Source organism: Chamaea fasciata, unplaced genomic scaffold (assembly GCF_029207755.1).
Source record: "Chamaea fasciata isolate MVZ Bird 193981 ecotype frontalis unplaced genomic scaffold, bChaFas1.0.hap1 SCAF_2, whole genome shotgun sequence".
Classification (NCBI taxonomy): domain Eukaryota; kingdom Metazoa; phylum Chordata; class Aves; order Passeriformes; family Sylviidae; genus Chamaea; species Chamaea fasciata.
The window spans coordinates 115,971,762-115,988,902 of NW_027094087.1; the positions used below are offsets into that span (position 1 = coordinate 115,971,762).

At 49.5% G+C, this 17,141-nt stretch overlaps 1 protein-coding gene across 3 annotated transcripts in view; it reads right to left on the minus strand.

Annotated features, from left to right (window-relative positions):
- The window catches only part of ITSN1 (intersectin 1), a 104,849-nt gene that overhangs the window by 54,067 nt on the left and 33,641 nt on the right, over positions 1–17,141 (minus strand). For 2 of the 3 annotated variants that reach the window (XM_066177200.1, XM_066177202.1), the window contains exons 5-14: positions 15,399–15,559; positions 13,832–14,008; positions 13,168–13,261; positions 11,047–11,147; positions 10,327–10,390; positions 8,090–8,227; positions 7,143–7,258; positions 5,036–5,298; positions 4,163–4,312; positions 3,531–3,671 (exon numbers count right to left, since the gene is read on the minus strand). In XM_066177200.1, the coding sequence (XP_066033297.1) occupies positions 3,531–3,671; positions 4,163–4,312; positions 5,036–5,298; positions 7,143–7,258; positions 8,090–8,227; positions 10,327–10,390; positions 11,047–11,147; positions 13,168–13,261; positions 13,832–14,008; positions 15,399–15,559 (1,405 nt within the window). The remainder of the gene's footprint in view (positions 1–3,530; positions 3,672–4,162; positions 4,313–5,035; positions 5,299–7,142; positions 7,259–8,089; positions 8,228–10,326; positions 10,391–11,046; positions 11,148–13,167; positions 13,262–13,831; positions 14,009–15,398; positions 15,560–17,141) is intronic. The other variant, XM_066177201.1, reaches the window with a different exon arrangement.

Below are 17,141 nucleotides of genomic sequence, written 5' to 3' on the forward strand. Positions count from 1 at the left end.
TTTCCATTTAAAGGAATATAATCTGGCCACAAGCCATGAAACACAAGCCCTGTGGGATGACAATCCCTGAATCCTCTGTCTCGGAGCTCTCGGAAGAGGATTCTGATCTCTCTCAAACCCAGCACGTGGCTGGAAGGTTGTGAACTGCTGTGCTACACACAGGGGTCCCTGCAGAAGATCCTCTCCCTTTGGAGGATCCTATAAATATCTTTTCTGCAGAACTCTGGCCCTTCCCAGAGCACGAAGTGCCACCTCACACATTTCTCTGAAACACCTTCAGCAGCACAAGGTGAAACAGCACCTGAGTATCAACACCCCATCCTTCCCACAAGCCCTGCGAGTTCTCTGAGCACTTCTCTGGAATTGCAGGCTTTTGAGGAATCAAGCAGCTGACAGCTTCGGTTTGTCGTGGAGGATTAGAAATGACATCACGCAGTGCTAAGAATAAATGTCCCCTGAACAGCAGAGTGAGCCCCAGGGGGGTCGTGGACTCCCCTGGATCCCTGGCAGTGCCCAAGGCCAGGCTGGACACTGGGGACAGTGCGAGGTGTCCCTGCCATAGCAGGGGTGGCCCTGGGTGAGCTTTACAGTCCATCCCAATGCAAGTCATTCAATCATCCCACAATTCCACACAGAGCTGTAATTTTGGTTCCAGGAAGCCAGGACTGACTGCACTGCCATGGCTTTGGGCTGTCCCACTTTCCTCCTGCCAGACCCTGATGGGGCTCTGCAGTGCCCAGCTCAGCTGTGAGCATTATGCAACAACTGCAGCCTGCTGTGAGCTCCTTATGTTCCAGAAAACACCCTGAGACAGCACACAGCACAACCAAGGACTTTAGGAATTCACAAGCAGCAAAGCAGTACAGTTCAGATAAAACTACAGATCGGATTATGAGGAGCTGCACGTGTCCCTCACAGCTGCAGGGCCTGACACAGCAACAGAGCTTTCCCAGAGAGAAGCCTCTCCCCCCGCAGAGAGATCCCAGAAGCTGGATACTCTAACCCTACCCTGCACTGGGGCGGCCTCATCCCCAGCGCTGGGGACTGTTCTGGGTGTCTCAGGAAAAGATCAGAAGCTGCTGCAAAGTGTCCAGAGGAGGGACACGGGGCTGGGGAAGGGTGTGGAGGGGCCCCACGAGGTCACCGGGTCACCTGAGCCTGGAGGAGCCCGAGGTCAGAGCTCCCCGGGGCTGCAGCTCCTCCCGAGGGGCAGCGCAGGGACAGCTCCGGGCTCTGCTCCTGCCACAGGGACAGCGCCCAGGGAGCGCCCGCAGCTGGGCCAGCAGGGATTGAGGGGGGATTGTAGGGCGAGGCTCTTCCCCCAGAGGGTGCCGGGCACTGCCCAGGCTCCCCAGGGAATGGGCACGGCCCCGAGGCTGCCAGAGCTCCAGGAGCCTTTGGACAGCGCTGCCAGGGATGCCCGGGGGGGATTGTTGGGGCTCTGGGCACGGACAGGGTGGACTGGATCATCCCTTTGGGTTTATTCCAGCTCAGGACATCCCATGACTGCCATCCTGGGACTATTATCTGCCTGGAACAAAGGGGAAACAGCAATATGCACAATATATAACCTTGCTCTGGTGGGAGGTTCCCTGCCCGTGGCAGGGGCTGGATGAGCTTTAAGGTCCCTTCCAAACTCCAGCACTCTGTGGTTTTGTGCTCCTGGGAATGCTGCAGAGTGGATGTCAACATGAAACAGAAATTCTCCTTCTCCAAGTACAAAAAGCACCACAGGACAGCATTTGAGGGTGGAATGTGATCACAACATCAGCTGCTTTGTTTGGAAAGGCCAGAACACTTCCCAAGGTCCCGGATTACTCAATGCACCGAATAGTTTGGGGAGTGTGTAAGGACAGAGAATGCCAAGGGATCCTGAAGGCCAAGTCCTGTTTCCTGAAAGCACAGACAACCATGCAATAAGCATCTAGCCAAGAACACCCACCACACGGATTCCACATCCCTTCCTCGCACTGAAGAAACAGATGAGAGAAATTAACAGCATCAGAAACTCTGGAAACTCGTGCAACAAGAAATGGCCAAGAGTTGAGTCATGTCCCACGTGGCAGGAGAAATCGAATCCCTCGGACAAGGGGAAAATTCTCTTCAAGTCACCCGGGAGCCAAAGCGTTCACCAAGGAGGTAAATGATGCCTGCAGGTAGTGAGCAAGCCCCATGCAGCACAGAAGTGTTTCTAACACAGCCCAGGTGTGTGGAGAGCAGGATCCTTCGGAACATCCCTGCCGGCAGCACTCGGGCGGAGAACTGGTACACATCTTCACTACCGGGATTAACCGGGACACCACTTCTCCCACAAGTTTAATGAAACTGTATCTTGGAAGTAATTAATAGGCTGAAGAATAATTATTCCTCTGAGTTAACTCATCTTCCCATTGGAAGTGTCAGATGTATTAAATGAAACTACTTCCAACGAAGACACGTCACCCGACAAAGATAATGACAGTATTGACTTTTTAACCTATTTGAGAGTTTAGAGGATGAAAATCTCCTTTTGAGAAACTCATTTACATCTTTAGTCTGTCCTCTACAGATGAGACAGGAAAATTTAAAGGATATTTGAAAAATAATCTTTTCAGGAAAAAGTTTTAAGGCTCTCCCCAGACAAAATGTGGCCTTTTCTCCTAAGTAGTGACATTTTCTGGGATCACAACTGGGATAAAAACACCTCGAGTGACACTAAGAGAAATACCAGTGGTGGAGATCAATGAGAGCATGCATCACCACACAGCCACAGCTATTGCTGCCAAACCACCGCCCAAAACCCAACAGCACAACTGCCAGGGAAAGCAGGAGTGAAGCTGGCATGGAACAGTTGGATTAGGTTCTAAGCCAGGTTTTACACCTCAGCTCTGTAAGTGGGAGATTCTCTCTGAGAGTCCCCACGACCAGCCAAGAATTAATTTCAAGCCCTATGAAGCATTTAATAGAGAGAAAAATTCCTAAATCAAATACTACAGCCCACTGGAAAACCCTTACAAAATGCAAAGGATATTCTTGCACTAACGGCAGACACACAGCTCCAGCTCTAATGTGACAGAGAATTTTACATCAGGAAGAAAGGCAAATGCCAGGCTTAGATCAACAACTCCCTGGTTTCGCTGGGAACTTCCGTTTTGAAAGTTCATTATTTTTTTGATCATTAAAAAAAAAAAAAAACAAACCATCAACAAGCCACTTCAGTGCAGTCAGTTCTTTGCCCCAGCACACAAACAGCCAGATATACAGCGGACAATTTCCTTCTCCTCATCCCCGAAACCAGCTGCAGCCAAAGCATTTCCTGCTCCCCACAGCAGGAGCCCAGGAGGATGGAGGGATAATCCCAGACACGCCTTCAAGTGCAGGAAGCAGCTCCTAGCCACCTCTGAAGGACATTAATTCACAGGAATGACTAATTATCTACAGCGATCCTTTCAGAGTGAGGAACAGCTCGTTCCAAGTTTGTTCAGGGTGTTGATGTTTTAGAGGAGGTCAAAATTCAAGGCCAAGAGTAAAATTGGAGAAGGTTTTCTCACCTGTAGCTGCTGCTGCAAATGGGTGATTTCTGCAATTCTGAGCTCTCTGGATTTATTTGTACTTTCGATTTCTTGTCTTTGGGTCGACAGCCGACACCTGATATCCTGAAGCTTCCCCTCCAACTGGTTTCTTTTATCATTCTTTAAAAGAAAAGAAAAATATCTATTTTATAAAATTTTTTTACTAAAATGTTTGGCAGTGTGAGTCTGGATCTAAAAGCTGTCAGATTATACTTTTTTTTTGTGTGTGATATGATTTCATGTTCCTCACTGGAACCTACTTGGGTCCTGCACCTGTGGAAACACAGGCATACCCTTTGCCCCAAGTTATTAGGGAAAATGGTCCTTCAGTTTATCCTATCTCAAAGTTTCTAATTAAAACTGAAAAAATGCTCTTTCACTTTTACCTGTGCACTACTTAAAAAGTACCTAAAAATTAAAAAATTAAATTCTACAGATAAACTCTTCAAAAAATCATAAAAACATATCAGCTTTACTCAACCTCATCTAAAGTGCCACTTAAACTAAAAACTATTTTTATTCCACATTTAAAACAGAAATTAAAGAAAACAAAACCAGCCAGGGCACAGTCAGCACCACGCCGTGCTTCGAGCTGCACCACCACCACTCACAAGAGCTTCCAGTTCGAATTCCAGGGTTTTCTTCTTTGCCTTGAGCACCACGATGTCCTCCTGCTCCTTGTTCCTCTGGTTCAGCAGCTCCTGCCGCCGGTTGCGCTCCCACTCCAGCTGCCTCTGCCTCTCCAGCTCCCGTTTGGCAGCCTGCAGATTCAGAAATAAACGTCTGTCATCGTGGATATCGATATCTGCTGGAATCCTGATCACGGAGAATTCCAGACTCTCTGCGCTGGCAGGCACCGAGCCCCAGGCAAACACTGCATCGCACCTGAGGCCGTGGAAAAGGCTCCCAAAATGGAGTGACAGCTCTGGGATTGTGGCTGTGGGGTTTGGATAGAAGGGTGTGATAGCACAGGGTGGGAAACTCAGAGCTGGAGGGTTTAGAATACAGTAATATGGAGAGAAAGCAGGATGGAAGGTTTAGGGCAGAGGCTGAGTCCTTCTTTTTCACCTTCTCCTCCATGCTCTGGGTGGGGGTTTGGAATTGGATGGAAAATTCTGCATTGCGGGCCAGGGGGGGTTGGTTATTGGGTTAAAAGTCAAAATAATTCAGGTGTCATCTCTTAATTGGACAGTTTATCCTTAAAAGGCCTTGGAGAGAGACAGAGCCAGAGCCATTTTCTACCTTGTCAGCCAGAACTCACAGCTTGTGAGACTGTGCTAGAGATAAGAATCAATAAACATTTGAGTCCGAACACGAAATAACGTTTCTCGAGCATTTAATCCCGACTCTGACAGGCAAGAAGATAAACCCCCAACATTTAATGGTGCCCCGTGTAAGGAACGAAGTCGAGACCTCCAGGTTATGAGGCAACAACACACCCAGAGCCCAGCTGGGCCACAGCCCCTCCCAGGGCTCTCTCTGACCTCTCTCCTCTCGATCTCTTTCCTCCTCTCCTCCTCGCGCTGCCGCTCCAGCTCCCGCTGCTTCTCCAGCTGCTTCTCCAGCTCCAGCTGCCGCTTGCGCTCCTGCTCCTGCCGCTCGCGCTCCTTCCTCTCCTGCTCGGCCCTCTCCAGCTGGGCCAGCCGCTCCTGCTCCTTGCGCTGCTGCTCCAGCAGGGCCTGCCTGCGCTTCTCCAGCTCCAGGTTACCGCGCTCAAAGTTCTCCCGCTTCTTGTCCTCGAACGTCACTGCGCGCGCGGACACGCGGGGAGAGAGAGGACACGGACACTGTGACGCTGGCTTAAATAATCCAGACAGACCCAAAGGGATCCCGAGTAAAGGGAAAGCAGCAGGAGGGGGTGGATGCGTTGGAACTGGAGGGTCTTTAAGGTCCCTTCCAGCCCAAACCGTTGTGGGACTCTATGAAATGAAATCATCCCTGGAAAATCATGAATGCTGGAAGTTTTTCTTCACTCGTGCCATGTTCATAAGCATTCTTCATTCATAAGCACCTCTTAAAATCAAATATAATAACAGTAGTGATAATAATCAATAATGATAATTATTGTATAATATCATTGTAGAATGATATAATACAATATGTAATATAATAGAGTAAAACCCAAAGAAATAAAAATAAAAGGATAAAACCCAGAGAAAAACAAAGGAATCCCCGGCAAAGTGAATCAACCTTCCAGCAGGAGCGGATGGATGGGTTGGAACTGGAGGATCTTTAAGGCTCCTTCCAGCCCAAACCATTGTGGGACTCTATGAAATGAACTCATCCCTGGAAAACCATGAATCCTGGAAGATCTTCTTCATTCATTCAAGCACCTCTTAACATCAAATATAATAATAATAGCAATAATAATAATAATAATAATAATAATAATAATAATAATAATAATATAAAAATAAAACTAAAATAGTAACAATCAATAATAATTATTATTATTATAATCAGACTGTAATACTATTATTGTATAGCAATATAATATGCAACATAATAATAATAATAGAATATTATTAAGCCACATCCTCAGGAGGGCATTTCCATTCCCCAGGCCTCCAGCTTTCCCCACAAAGCTCAGCAAGTGGGGATAATTTAGACAAACCATTCTCCAGCTGATCCTCCATGAGGACACGGACCTGGAATGCCTCTGTACGTTGGATAACAGCAGCAGTCCAAAGCCAACACTTCCATTAGTGCAGAGCAAAGAATTCAGCTGCTGACATCACCAAAAAGGCCATTATGCAAATGACCAGAACTTATTTAGAGTTGCTGTTCTCATTAGATTACTCATTACTGTCAGGAAGAGAAATGGTTTAGGTTCTGGAGCGGCTGAGCCCAGGAGGTCTGGATTCCTGCAGATCCACATCCTCACCACCTACTGTCCTAAAAGAGCTTCCCTGACATCCCTCTACAGTCCCAGGGACTCCTTCCTTCCCCTCACTCCTCAGCACCTCCATCCAAACGATCCACCTTCTGTTCCTTTCCGTACCCTCTGTGTCCCGTTCCCACAGCCCAAAGAGCAGATTGCTCTCCTCTGCACGGCCAGCACGGACATTTTTTGGGATGCAAGGCCAGGGAGAGCCCACACTGCCTTCCAAGGTGTTGGACACATCACCAGCCGAATTCTTGTCAAGTCTGTGCCCCTTTCCAGCTGCCAGTTCCCTCTTCCTTTAGTTCCTTTCCTGGAACTGCTGCAATCTGTATTAAGCCCCACATTGTTACACAGACTCCAAGGAAACAGGTCTCTGTGGGAACACTGGGATCTCTCACACAGCACCTCAGCCAAGCTTTGCTCCACCTAAGCCAGAGGATGAAGGCAGCAGGAATTTTTCCTTGCAATCCTGTGCCAGGGCTGCAAAGGAGTGCGGGAGATGAGGAGGCTGAAGGCTCTTCCCATCTCCAGTGGCACCAAGCCCAAGGATCAGGCACAGGAATAAGCTGGACCCAGCAAGGTCTTGGCCGTGCCTCTGATCTGTCCCAAACTGCTCAGGAAAGACATTTCTCAGTCAGCCCATGTAACCTCCCAGGCTGTGAGCTCTGGGAACAGCACACTAAATATCCCTGCTTGCCCCTGCTCACCTGGTAATTTCTTTTCCAGTTGCTGCTGTTCTTCTTCCAATGCTGGTTCTTCTGGTAACCTTTGGTCTACAGACACTGAACTGGCAGCAGAAATGCCACTGCCAGAACGGACTCTTCTGCCAAGGAAACAGGGATTGCAGGTGCTTAGCAGAACCCAGGCCTACACAAATTATTTGTGATTTAATGATGAGATCAAATGAAATGCAATGATGTCATGTTTAATGGCACTCGATGTTCATTAAGTGCTGCCCAGAGGGTCTCACTCAGGCATTGCCTCAGGACAACAGGATTTTCCAGGATCCCAGCAGTCCACTGGTGAGCTCAGAACCAGTCCCAAATTCTGCTTCCTGATGAGTTCAACCCTGTCCCTGAGATCTCTCACTTGGGGGGAGATTTTTCCCCAACCAGTCTGGGTTTGGGGAAACGCTGACTTAAACTACAGCAAAAGTAGCAGAGACAGAGGAAGAGCTCACTAGAGTCAAGCTAAAAGCAAGATCCCAGGTGGAACACAGAAAAATTTGGAATCTTCAGGAGGATCCCTGAAGAACAGGGTATAAACCCACTCATTTCCATTGCTGTTACTGTCTTTCCATCTGTTTCTCCATAAAGAAAGCAAAATGGAGCAAGAGAAGAGATGAGGGACCCCACTGCTCCCAAACCCAGCTGTACCAAAAGAGGCCTGGATGTGGTGCAGGGCAAATCCATACTGGAATTCCAATACATTCCAACTGCTCTACAGGAGTATGAGCCTGAAGTTAAATCTGGATTTCTGTGGCCAGACTGAGCAAGTTTGGAAGGTGTGCCAGCAGAAACACCCAGCCAAAGCCTGCTCTCACAGGGCGAAAGGTGAGGGGTCACTGCTCAGTGTCCTGTACTTGGCACTCACAGAAGCATCCCAAAGGAAATACAAAACTCAGGAGTGAGATTCCCAAGGGATGAGCAGTTACCTGAAGGAAGGCGGGATGTACTCTGGGGGCAGTGCAGGGGGCAGTGGCTGACCAGACATTGCTACATCAATGAGGTGCATAGCCAGGATAAACTCCTCAGCTGTCAGCTTCCCATCTTGATCGATGTCAGAGAGATTCCTTGTTAAAGGCAAGGGACAAAGCGAGGAAATGATTAAACATTAAAAATCCCTGTTCAAAGGCATCGTTTCAACATATAAGTTCCAAACGAATTCAATTATTTCACTATTTTTGCCACACTGCTTTTTCAAAACAAATGAAAAGCAAACCCCAAATGCTTCCCTATTTCCCCCATTTCCTGTGGCTGTCTGCCTGAAATCCAGCCTTGCAGCCACAGCTTCTGCTTCTCCTGCTCTGACTGCTGCCTGCAGCACGTGCCAGGGAAGGAATCTCAGCCAGTGCAGTTCTCCTGAACACCCAAAAGAACCAGCTCAGGTGTTTGGCAGACCTCTTAGATTTGGTCTCCCTCCTCCCTGGAGGCTCCTGTCTCACATTCCAGGGCACCCACCGGCAGTGAAATCAAAGCCAGTGATGTTCCAGTCCTGACAAGCACCAACCCCCCCTGGCATGATGCACATATTAAACATTATGGAGCAATGTCTCTGGAGGCCCCAAAGCGGAGCTGCAACAGAGGCACAAAACGCTTTCACTCCTGTTAAGGTGGTGTTGGACTGAATTAACAGCCAGAGACAGCACCCAGGGAGCAGCTGGAGCTGGGCCAGGAGGGATTGAGGGGGGATTGTAGGGCGAGGCTCTTCCCCCAGAGGGTGCCGGGCACTGCCCAGGCTCCCCAGGGAATGGGCACGGCCCCGAGGCTGCCAGAGCTCCAGGAGCCTTTGGACAGCGCTGCCAGGGATGCCCGGGGGGGATTGTTGGGGCTCTGGGCAGGGACTGGATGGTCCCTGTGGGTTTACTCCCAGCTCAGGATTTGTTTCTCCAGCATGCTGCACACGAATCATGCAGGAAAATCACCCCTGATGCTGTGAAAATCAAAGGGAAGTAAGTGATCAGTTCTTCTGAAGTCCCAAGGCACAGGACTTTGCCGCTGGGATTTAAATCTGGGAGACAACCCCAGCCTCCCTCCATCCACACCTATGGCACTGAACCCTGAGGCTGGAGCACAGGCACGAGCCAGGAGACTGGGAATGTGCCAGGCACAGGAATGACTGGGCAGCTGGGTCCACCCCTGGGTTAGAACCCCCAGGAGAGCCCAGAGGCTGAGCATCAACTCTTCCCTTCGAGTGTGTGAGTCGGGGATTTCTGCCCCAGCACAGGCTGACAAACCTCACCCCAGGCAGCAGCAGCCCCAGAGCAGGGCTCAGGAAAGGACCCACAGGAGCCGGAATGTCCCTTCCCTATCTCAGTGCACTGGCAGTTGTGAATGTCCCCAGCTGAGTGAGTCCTGCTTGCAGCTCCTGGAGTGAGCTGGTGGCAGCTGCCTGCCCACACAGGCGCTCCAAGGCTGGCAAAAGCAGAGCATTTCTTGGTTAATCATCTGCTGGGGGGACTGGGCTGATTTGTTTTTATCCCTTTGTTAGGAAACAGAGAAAGAAAAAGAGTGGTTTTTAATTTACAACACAACTGCCAGTGCTTTGCAAAGGGAACAAGTGCAGCTGAATGCAGCACTGCCATCCTCACACTGAGCCCCTGGGCCAGCTCCAACGCTCCTCAAGCAAACACTCCTAAAGGACAGAAGTTAATTAGGAACAACTTTCCATGGGGCAGTAAAAACATAATAAAGTTCAGCAAACGACAAGTTGGAAGGCAAAAGGGAAGCTGAGACAAAACCTTTTAAAATCCATTCTTGTAAAGGTCCGTGAGTCCAGTCCCTGGGGAATCAGCCCTCCCAAGCCCATGGAAAAGGCAGAGAACCCCCAGAGAAAGTGTGGTTTGGGTTAAGCTTCCTGTTCTACCACCTGTGCAAAGGTAAATGTTTCCCTGGTGCTCCGTCAGGGAATGTGCAAGGCACAGGATGCTGAACATCTGCTCTGCCTAAAAACCCCAGCTTCCAAAAGATCACACAAAAGATGCTCCTGGTGCTCTCGTGGAGTAATATTAATAAAGGCAGAGAAGTGCAGGTTTTGTTTATAAAGTTACACATGAGAAAGAGCAACTTGTGATTTATTAGTGAGCCTGAAGATGGAGAAAAGCCCACGGGCTCCAGTGCAGAGGTTTCAGAGGAGTTTGTGTTTTGATGGAAATGGGAACATTTATTTTACCATATTGTAGCCAGCTGAGCCTGGGGTAAACTTGACTGCATGAGAATCGTTCTTGCTTGGGGACCTAAAAAGGAAACAAATATCAACAAAATAAGCGAGACATGTGACCAGCAGAAACTTGGCTCCCCCAAATAACCAAGAAATAATGCTTCACTTCTGCAAAACAACCACAGAATCCCAGACTGGTTTGGGTTGGGAGGGACCTTAAAGCCCATCCAGTGCCATGGGCAGGGACACCTCCCGCTGTCCCCAGTGTCCAAGCTGGCCTGGGACACTGCCAGGGATCCAGGGGCAGCCACAGCTGCTCTGGGCAATCAAACCACTCAGATTAAAAGCCAAGACAGCTCCAAACCACAAAGACATGCACCAGAACAGGTAAAATCAAGCCAGGGGACCAGCCTAGTCTCTCCCTGGCACTGGACACTGCTCTCAGCAGTGGGTGAACCAAGCACTGGAAATGGCTGCACAAGTTTTTCAGAACTCACTGTGCCCTTCTCCAGAAGCATTTCCCAGGGCCAACTTTGCAGCAAATAAAGGAAAGATGGCGATAAAATGATCCCAGCTGTGATGAGGATTTGCTTCTAAACGAGAGCATTAAGCACTTGGGAGATTCAAACAGAGAAATACCGATGAGTCTCTTACTATGTGAACAACACCCTCAGAGGCATTAAATCAGCTCTTACAGCTCGAAACAAGGAGACAAGAGAAGCTGTGCAGTACCTGTCAAGTGTCCACTCATGGTTTTGTCGTGGCTGTTGAAGAGCTGCCGGTACTTGAGCCGTGAGGACTGAGGCACAGCCCACTCTGCCACGGCAGGAGAGCTGCAAGGACAGCAGGACAACAGGGACAATTGGGAATTTCATCTCATGAAGGTAACGGCAACAACCACAGAGTCATAAATCACAGAAGGGTTTGGGCTGGAGGGTCTTCAAAACCCACTCAGTGCCACCCCTGCCATGGCAGGGACACCTCCCAGTGTCCCCAGTGTCCAAGCTGGCCTTGGGCACTGCCAGGGATCCACAGCTGCTCTGGGCACCCTGTGCCAGGGCCTGCCCCCTCACAAGAGGCTGAAGTGCTGCACTGAGAACAAGTTTTATGCCTGGAAATGTCCTTTTCCCCAGTTTTGCTGTGAGGGTGGGGAGGTACTGAGGTGTCCCAGAGCAGCTGTGGCTGCCCCTGGATCCCTGGCAGTGCCCAAGGCCAGGCTGGACACTGGGGACAGTGCGAGGTGTCCCTGACCATGGCAGGGGTGGCACTGGGTGGGATTTAAGGTCCCTCCCAACCCAATCCATCCCATGATTCCATGATCTAATATTCCCTGCTATTCCTGAAACCACCACAGGTTTGACCTCTTGTTTGCAAACATTTATCGCAATTGATTCTCTTGGAAGATGCTTTTTTTTCCTAAGAGTTTTGCTTTTTTCTTTACTGGCAGAGTATGAAGGAACCTAAATTGTTCGGAGGAGCTACAAGATTTTACCTGAATATGTAAAAGGAAATGCAGAATAACGTTTTACTCTGTCTTTGACTGTTTCTCTTAGCCAAATAGAGCTGGTGAAGGAAAACAAATATAAAATATACTGGAAATGTAGGCAAAAAAAGGTGTGAAAAAGCCACATTGGAATGTAAAGTTTCTCATAATGGAACTCAAGTGAGGAATGTAAAATTCCCAGTTTTAATTCATTCCCATTGCAGGCTGAGTTGATTTGCAGCTTTAATTGCCCAGGCTCGAAGGCTGAGAAGTCTTAATTCTGAAAAACGAGGAGCCGAGTTTTTCTGCCTTTAGGCACATTCAGACTCCGTCCTTTTTTTGACCTTATAAACCATTCTCACGTGACAAGACACAAACCAGGATCTCTATTTCTATTTTTGATTTCCAATCTCTTGAGCTTTAATAACACCCCTTCACGGGAGCAGAGCAAAAACAAGCTGCCCCTTTCAATAATGAAAATAAGAAAAAAGGCTAAATATTTAATTTTTACCCGTAGGAATTCTTCCTCAGTTTCGCTGGATTTGGGGGTTCCACCCATTTTAACTTCTGTGTCACACATCAATTATATCAGAGCCTCCCTATTCTGTTACTGGCCAGTTTAGATTTCAGAGAGAAAATTAATTGCTCTGAAAGACTTTTAATTATTTGCCACTTATCTAAATAGCAGGGCAATCGAAAAGCCTGCAGAAGGAAAGGAAAATAAAACCACGTCATTTAACTGTGTCCCAAGCTATCCTCCTCTTGCAAAAAAACCTGTGCCATAGATCTGTGAGATTTATAAGGACTTTGGGAAAACCTGCTCTCACCTCCTCTGAGGAAGTTTTATTTTGTTAGATCCATATTTTTTTTAAACCAGAGTAAAACCCTTTTTGCCCAACCACACGTTTTTCTAGGCCTTGGAATAATCTAAAAAACCCCTTTAAGTTATTTTTCACACAGAACTTGAAGAATATGGAAGAAACAGTGATGTGGAGTGCATTTAAAGCATGAGACCTATTAAATATTTTGCTTTTAGCAATTACCCTGGAGTTGCTCATTCTAAATAATGCATTACTCGCCTTGTTTTCACAGCACCAGGAGCGACTGTGCACGACGCAGGTTTTGTTTATAGAAGCAAATGCTCTTCTAAAACTCAAGTGATGATAATGTCAGCACCGCTAGCAGTTCATTATTTTATTTCCACGATTCCCTGCTCCTGGAGCATTCCCCGTAAAGCCACAGAACACCGTGCAGGAAGTGATTTCTGCCAGAACTATTGTTTCAGACAACCACTTTGGGCAAGGGAAGGAGTTTTGCCAAGCCTGGGGACCCAAACCCCCCCTGGCTGCCCCTCCCTGCCCCAGCCCCACCTGGCCACGTCGAAGGATTGTGCCTTTTGCAGCTTTGCATTGAGCTGAGCTCCCGGCCCCGAGCGGCTGAAGGAAGAACTCTTTGGCAAAGTGGCTGTGGAGAGAGAGAGAACAGGGATTTGTTGCTATTCACAGTGAACTAGGCAATTCCCGTGGCATCCATTCAGCTCCTACGTCACCAAGCACTGTGGGTCTGATGGGAGCTTTTTAACAATATAAAGATCAGAGAGTCCAGCAGGACAGGGGGAAACACAAGGGCACTTCCCTCGTATCTTTTTACTTCCCCAGCTTTATGGAAACCCTGCTGACACCAAATTATATTTTGAGACACGTTAGAAACCATATGGAGTTCAGTATTACAGCCACCCTAACAGACAGCAGCACTTCAGTAGCTATAAAGAGACAGGAGAGGCCCAATTTCCAGGCAACAGTTTCCTGGCAAGTTCATTTCTCCAAGCGCTGTTTTATTTTCTCACCACGAGGGACTCCTGCGGGAGGCCATGTCCACATTCCTTCTTTTAGCTCTTCTCCAAGTGTGCCAAGTGGGCTAAAGCAAAGCACAGTCCTTCCCCAAAGGCATCACTGGGAGTGGCTAATCCCACGCGTCCCAAGGAAATGCAGGGGAGCTGTTAGGAGCAGGAGACAGAGAGTGAGAGCGGCGTACCGGGGTGAGCGAAAGCAGGCAGGGGCTGGATGACAGCAGGAGCTCCGTTAGCCAGGGGAGGGACGGCGGCGGGGACAGAGGACACCAGCGGGGGGGACATCCCCACGACTGGGATGGATGCCATGGGCACTGGGGCCACAGTGGTGAGGGAGGGCATGTTGGCAATGCCCCCGAGACCTACGGGCGAGAAAAGCACAGGTTGGTTCCGACGCGCACCCCAGCCGGCGCCCGCCGGGCCACTGACACCTCCCAACCCCTGGGACAGCCCCCCAGCCCAGGGCAGCGCAGCAGGGACACCAAGGGGACACAGGGCACAGCGACAGCCCTGCCCCGAACCGTCCGGCAGCATGGAAGGACGGAATTGTGTGCCTGGAAGAGTGTGAGGAGCAGCGCCCGGGGAGGAGCGAGCCCCCAGGCTGACACGGAGCTGCAGGATTAGTGCTCCAGCCTCCAGCTGGGATGAGACAGGGCAAAGCTCATGGGGAGGGCACAGGGATCAGAGGCTCAGGGTAAGCACAGCTGCAGGGAGGTTAAGGAGGGCCAGTGGTGCCAGGGGAAGAAGAAGGAGGGACGTGCAAGCAGCTCCCATCAATCCACAGGGAATGAGAATAATGGGGGAATCGCCCATTTGGCTGGGGTTTGTGGGGGCTCGTTTCATTTTGCCTTTTCTCACTTAACCCTGTATTTGCTCTGCCCAGTTTCACTGTTTTCTTCCAAAGAATTTTTTTTTTCTGACTGTAAAACTTGTGGGGGTTAACAGTGGATCAAACCACACTGCTGCAAGCAGTTTATCAAAAGCACTGCTCCAGGATATTTAGATGGGATCCTGGGCAGGAATTGTTCCCTGGCAGGGAAGGCAGGCCCTGGAATTGAATTCCCAGATTGCTGTGGCTGCCCCTGGATCCCTGGCAGTGCCCAAGGCCAGCTTGGACACTGGGGACAGTGGGAGGTGTCCCTGCCCACGGCAGGGGTGGCACTGGGTGGGCTCTGAGGTCCCTTCCATGATTCCATGATTCCCAGGCACCAATAACCCTGAGCCACAGCAAAGACTAAAGCAGAAAGGGAAAGAACCTCTCAGAACAGGACCAAGGTGTCAGAGGTTCAGCTTTATTCAGTTATTTTCCTTTCCCCATCCCATCTTCCCTTCTCTTTTCCTAGAAATGATGGTGGCTTTGGCAATATTTCACTCCTACCAGAGCAGCCCTGCTCATCAAAGCAGAAGGTGCAGAGATTAAAAAAAAACCTCAAGAACAACAGAGCAGATCTTGAGAAAGCTGGAGATCCACTAATGCCAACAGCTCAAACCACAACTCCAGCCCCCTGGAATGCAGTAGCCCCACCACCTGAGCCACGTTTTGTCTGCAGCAGTGCAAACCTGAAGCAAGCAGGAGCTCAGCTCAGCTAAAAGCCCGATGCAATTTGTCCCAGGGCGCGTGCAACATCTGGGTTGGAGTCCACGTGCTCTTAGAAGCACTTCTTTCTTAAAATTTTCTTGGAGAAACTGCAAAATGGGATCGCTGCAGTCCCAGGTAACAAGGAGGGCAAGAGAGGAAAAGAGGGATCTTACCAAATCCTGGGGCACCGGGCAGGGCGAGGGGCGGCTGCTTCATGACGGGCGGCAGCGCGGCCGGGAGCTGGTAACCCTGGAGCTTCAGTTTGATCAGTTTCATAGCTATGGAAAACTCCAGGGGATCCATCCTGCCGTCATTGTTCATGTCAGCTAGAGCCCTGCAAAACACAGTGTTCTCACAGTTCTGTTCTGCAACACGGAACTTCAAGCCCTGCCCCAGGAGCAGGCTCACGTGAGTGTGGATATTCAAGGCTGCGGAAGGGGCTGGAGCCCCAGGAGGGGCTGAGGGAGCTGGGCAAGGGGCTGAGCCTGGAGAAAAGGAGGCTCAGGGGGGACCTGGTGGCTCTGCACAAGTCCCTGCCAGGAGGGGACAGCCGGGGGGGTCGGGCTCTGCTCCCAGGGAACAGGGACAGCAGGAGAGGGAACGGCCTCAGGCTGGCCCAGGGGAGGCTCAGCTTGGCCAGCAGCAGGAATTTCCCCATGGAAAGGGTGCTCAGGCCTTGGCAGGGGCTGCCCAGGGAGCTTTGGAGTGCCCGTCCCTGCAGGTGTCACCTGGAGGTGGCACTCAGAGCTCCGGGCTGGGGACAAGGTGGGACTGCCTGGGCTGGGAGGGCTTTTCCAGCCTCAGGGATTTGGGGATTCTCAGTAATTTCCACCCAAAATCATACCAGACTAAAAATAAGACATTATTTAAATTTAAGAGCTCCTTGATCTCTTTCCTGGGGTGATTAATAAACAATTTTAAATAATTTTAATAATTTTAAAGTTCCTTTTCACCTCTGTTGCAGGCATTACAACGAAGCACCCAGAACAAACGCAGCTGTACAAAAACTTCGCAAAATCACACCAATGAGAGCACGGGGTCCTCAAACGGCAGCACAGAGAAGCAAATCACTGAGCCTGCAAATCTCTACTCTAGCTCCACTTAAAATAAAACGTTCTTTAAATCTGTGCCTCCCCTCAGCACCGCTCCATCTGCGAGTGTGCAAATGTGTTTTCAATTAAACAATAGCACTCAAGATGAAACATTGAGCCTAGGCCTTGAATAGGCTTTCAGGGGAAGGAGTCTGACTTAAACAGTCTGCTTTTTGTTCCTTGCCTTGCTAGTTAAGAAAACCCCGCTCAGCAGGGAATAGGGGTGGGAGCTTGGGGGGGCGAAGAGAAGCAGGAAGAAGAGTGTCAGTTCCTGCCACTGCACACCAAAAAAAAACCCCCCAGTAAATGCACATCAATACCAGACCCAGCTGCAAACTTACTTTTGAACACCACGCTGGTTTCTTTGCGTTTGTTTGAAGAATTAAGTACAGACCTCAGCACTGCAATAACACAGATCTTGAAGTTCACGCGTTTCTTTCTATGTCATGGGCGTGGCCCTGGGCAGTGTGGTTGAAGCAGAGCTTCGTTTCTGATCAAATTCCTCTCGAAGAGAGGTTTTGTGCAACTAGGTGGAAAGTTATCCCAGAAGTAACCCAGTGAATTGACAGCTATTTATAACTGATACACAAGGAGACAGCCAGGTAAAGGCAGTGGCAAAACAAAAATCTTCCCACTCCAAAAAAACCCCCCAAAACTTGAAAACCCCCACGGAGAGGCAGATCCCAGCCCAGGTTTAGATCCCTGGCAGCATCACAGACACTCCAAACTTCTCAGCACTCCTGGGAAAGGATTTTCAGTGGTGTAGCTGCCTTAATCCACCAGTTCTGATGTCATGGGGCTACATAACAGAAGTTAAAATCTGGG